Genomic DNA, 2,149 nt, shown 5'->3' with positions numbered 1-2,149 from the left:
ATTTTCTTTTTAAAAAAAAAAGAAAGAAGTATCTAGCACAAATCTGAGTAGTTCAATAGTCCAACCACAGTGCTTAGAAGCAAGTGAAAAAAAAGGGGGGGTATTTAGTTCAAGTACTGTTAATAACTTCCTTCAGAAATATGGTGGCAGGGGTGCCTGGGTGGCTCAGTGGGTTAAAGCCTCTGCCTTCAGCTCAGGTCATGATCCCAGGTTCCTGGGATCAAGTCCTGCATCGGGCTCTCTGCTCAGCAGGGGGCCTGCTTCCTTCTCTCTCTCTGCCTGCTTCTCTGCCTACGTGATTTCTCTGTCAAATAAATAAATAAAATCTTTAAAAAAAAAAAAAAAGAAATGCATTGGCAGCGAAGGTGATAATCCAGACAATGCAAAAATGCCAGTCCTTTCTGAGCTGTCAGTTTTGCATGAACAGGGTATCAGAATCAATGCTCTCCATAAAAGACCCAATAAATGCTGTAGAGAGGAATTCTGCATTGGAGAGAGGTAGGACATTTGCTTTCCAGTGTTTCTTGTGACTTGGGGACTCTATGATTCCATGGCAGAACAAAGTGGTTTCTTCACCTGGATTTTCATTCCCCAGGAATCTCCTTTTGGGGCTCTGCTGGCAGCAGAGGAAAGATACATGGCTGTGGGAAGGAACATCAGCATGACAACCAATTTCATACTTTTGGGATTTTCAGAAAGTCCAGAGCTACAGGTTGTCCTTTTTGTGTTGTTTTTGGGGATCTACTCCATGACTGTGGCTTGGAACCTGGGCCTCATTGTCTTGATCCGATTGGAGTCATGCCTCCATTCTCCCATGTACTTCTTTCTTGGCAACCTGTCCTTTGTTGACATCTCATATACATCGCCATTGCTCCCAAGATGCTCTGCGACTTCTTCAAGCAGCAGAAGACAATCTCCTTTGTGGGCTCTGCTGCCCAGTTTTTCTTCTTCATTGGTATGGGGGGCTCTGAATGCTGTCTCCTGGCAGCCATGGCATATGACCAGTATGCTGCCATCTCCCACCCTCTTCTCTACACAGCCCTCATGTCACCCACCATCTGTTTGGGGATGGTCATTACAGCATACACTGGAGGGTTGTTCACTGAACTGGTCCAAACAAGATCCATATTCCAGCTGCGTTTCTGTGGGTCACGAGTCATTAACCACTTTTTCTGTGACCTGCCACCTCTGCTTGTCTTATCTTGCTCTAGTACCTTCCTCAGCCAGGTAGTGAACTTTCTTGTTGTGTATGCAGTTGGTGGGACATCAGCTCTTGTTGTCCTGGTGTCCTATGGCTACATCATTGCTGCTGTCATGAAGATACATTCAACCCAAGGGCAGATGAAGGCTTTCAACACCTGTGCCTCTCATCTGACCACAGTAATTCTCTTCTATGGCTCTGGTCTCTTTTCATATCTCCATTCAAGTGCTGGCTACTCACAGGACCAAGACAAGGTGGTGTCTGTGTTCTATGGAGCTATGATTCCCATGATGAATCCCATTATATATAGTTTGAGAAACAAGGAGATCAAAGATGCATTGAAAAAACTCAAGGACAGGAAGAAGCAGATGTCCTCTCTGTGTCTTGTAGTTCCTTGAGTAAAAAAACAAACAAACAAACAAAAAAAAACTTAAGTTCTGCTATATGCAAATAGGCATAATAATAAGTTGGTCACAGAATCTGAGTAATGAAGAAGTTATTTCAAGCAACACCCCTAACCTACATGTCTACTGTCCAATTAGGCTCAACAAAGGTTTTTCTTCCCTTTACCTTTCTTGTCATGGACTGATGCAGTTTCGATTTTGGTCACTTGCAATAGAAAACAAATATTCTTTTTGATGACATTCTTTAGCTCTGTGGCAACAGGCACTGGGTCCAGGATGCCATGTCTTAGAGTCAGTTGGGTCATAACCCCAGGACCACAAGCATCCACTACAGACCTCTTTACAATATAACATGGCTCATACCAATCCATTCACCACTTGACACAAGTTTTCTGCTCCTCTTGCCTTGGATTCCTTCCTACCCAAGTGTTGATACTGACCAGGAAGGTGACTCTGGTTAATGAACCTGATTGCTCTAACTGGTTGGGTCTAGCAATAGTTGCTCAGAGCCAGGAGAGAAATAGCATACCTCTAATCTATGCCC

At 43.9% G+C, this 2,149-nt stretch overlaps 1 protein-coding gene across 1 annotated transcript; it reads left to right on the top strand.

Moving 5' to 3' along the window:
- The first annotated feature begins 436 nt into the window (after positions 1-436).
- LOC125079880 (olfactory receptor 5A1-like) lies at positions 437-1,599 on the top strand. Its single transcript, XM_047693603.1, is given in 2 exon segments — positions 437-863; positions 866-1,599. Coding segments are annotated over 2 exon segments (1,047 nt in total). The 5' UTR covers positions 437-550.
- The last annotated feature ends 550 nt before the right edge of the window (positions 1,600-2,149 follow it).

Source organism: Lutra lutra, chromosome 10 (genome assembly GCF_902655055.1).
Source record: "Lutra lutra chromosome 10, mLutLut1.2, whole genome shotgun sequence".
Taxonomy (NCBI): Eukaryota; Metazoa; Chordata; class Mammalia; order Carnivora; family Mustelidae; genus Lutra; species Lutra lutra.
Note: the sequence above shows the minus strand (reverse complement) of the source record. Positions and strands in the feature narration are given on the sequence as shown.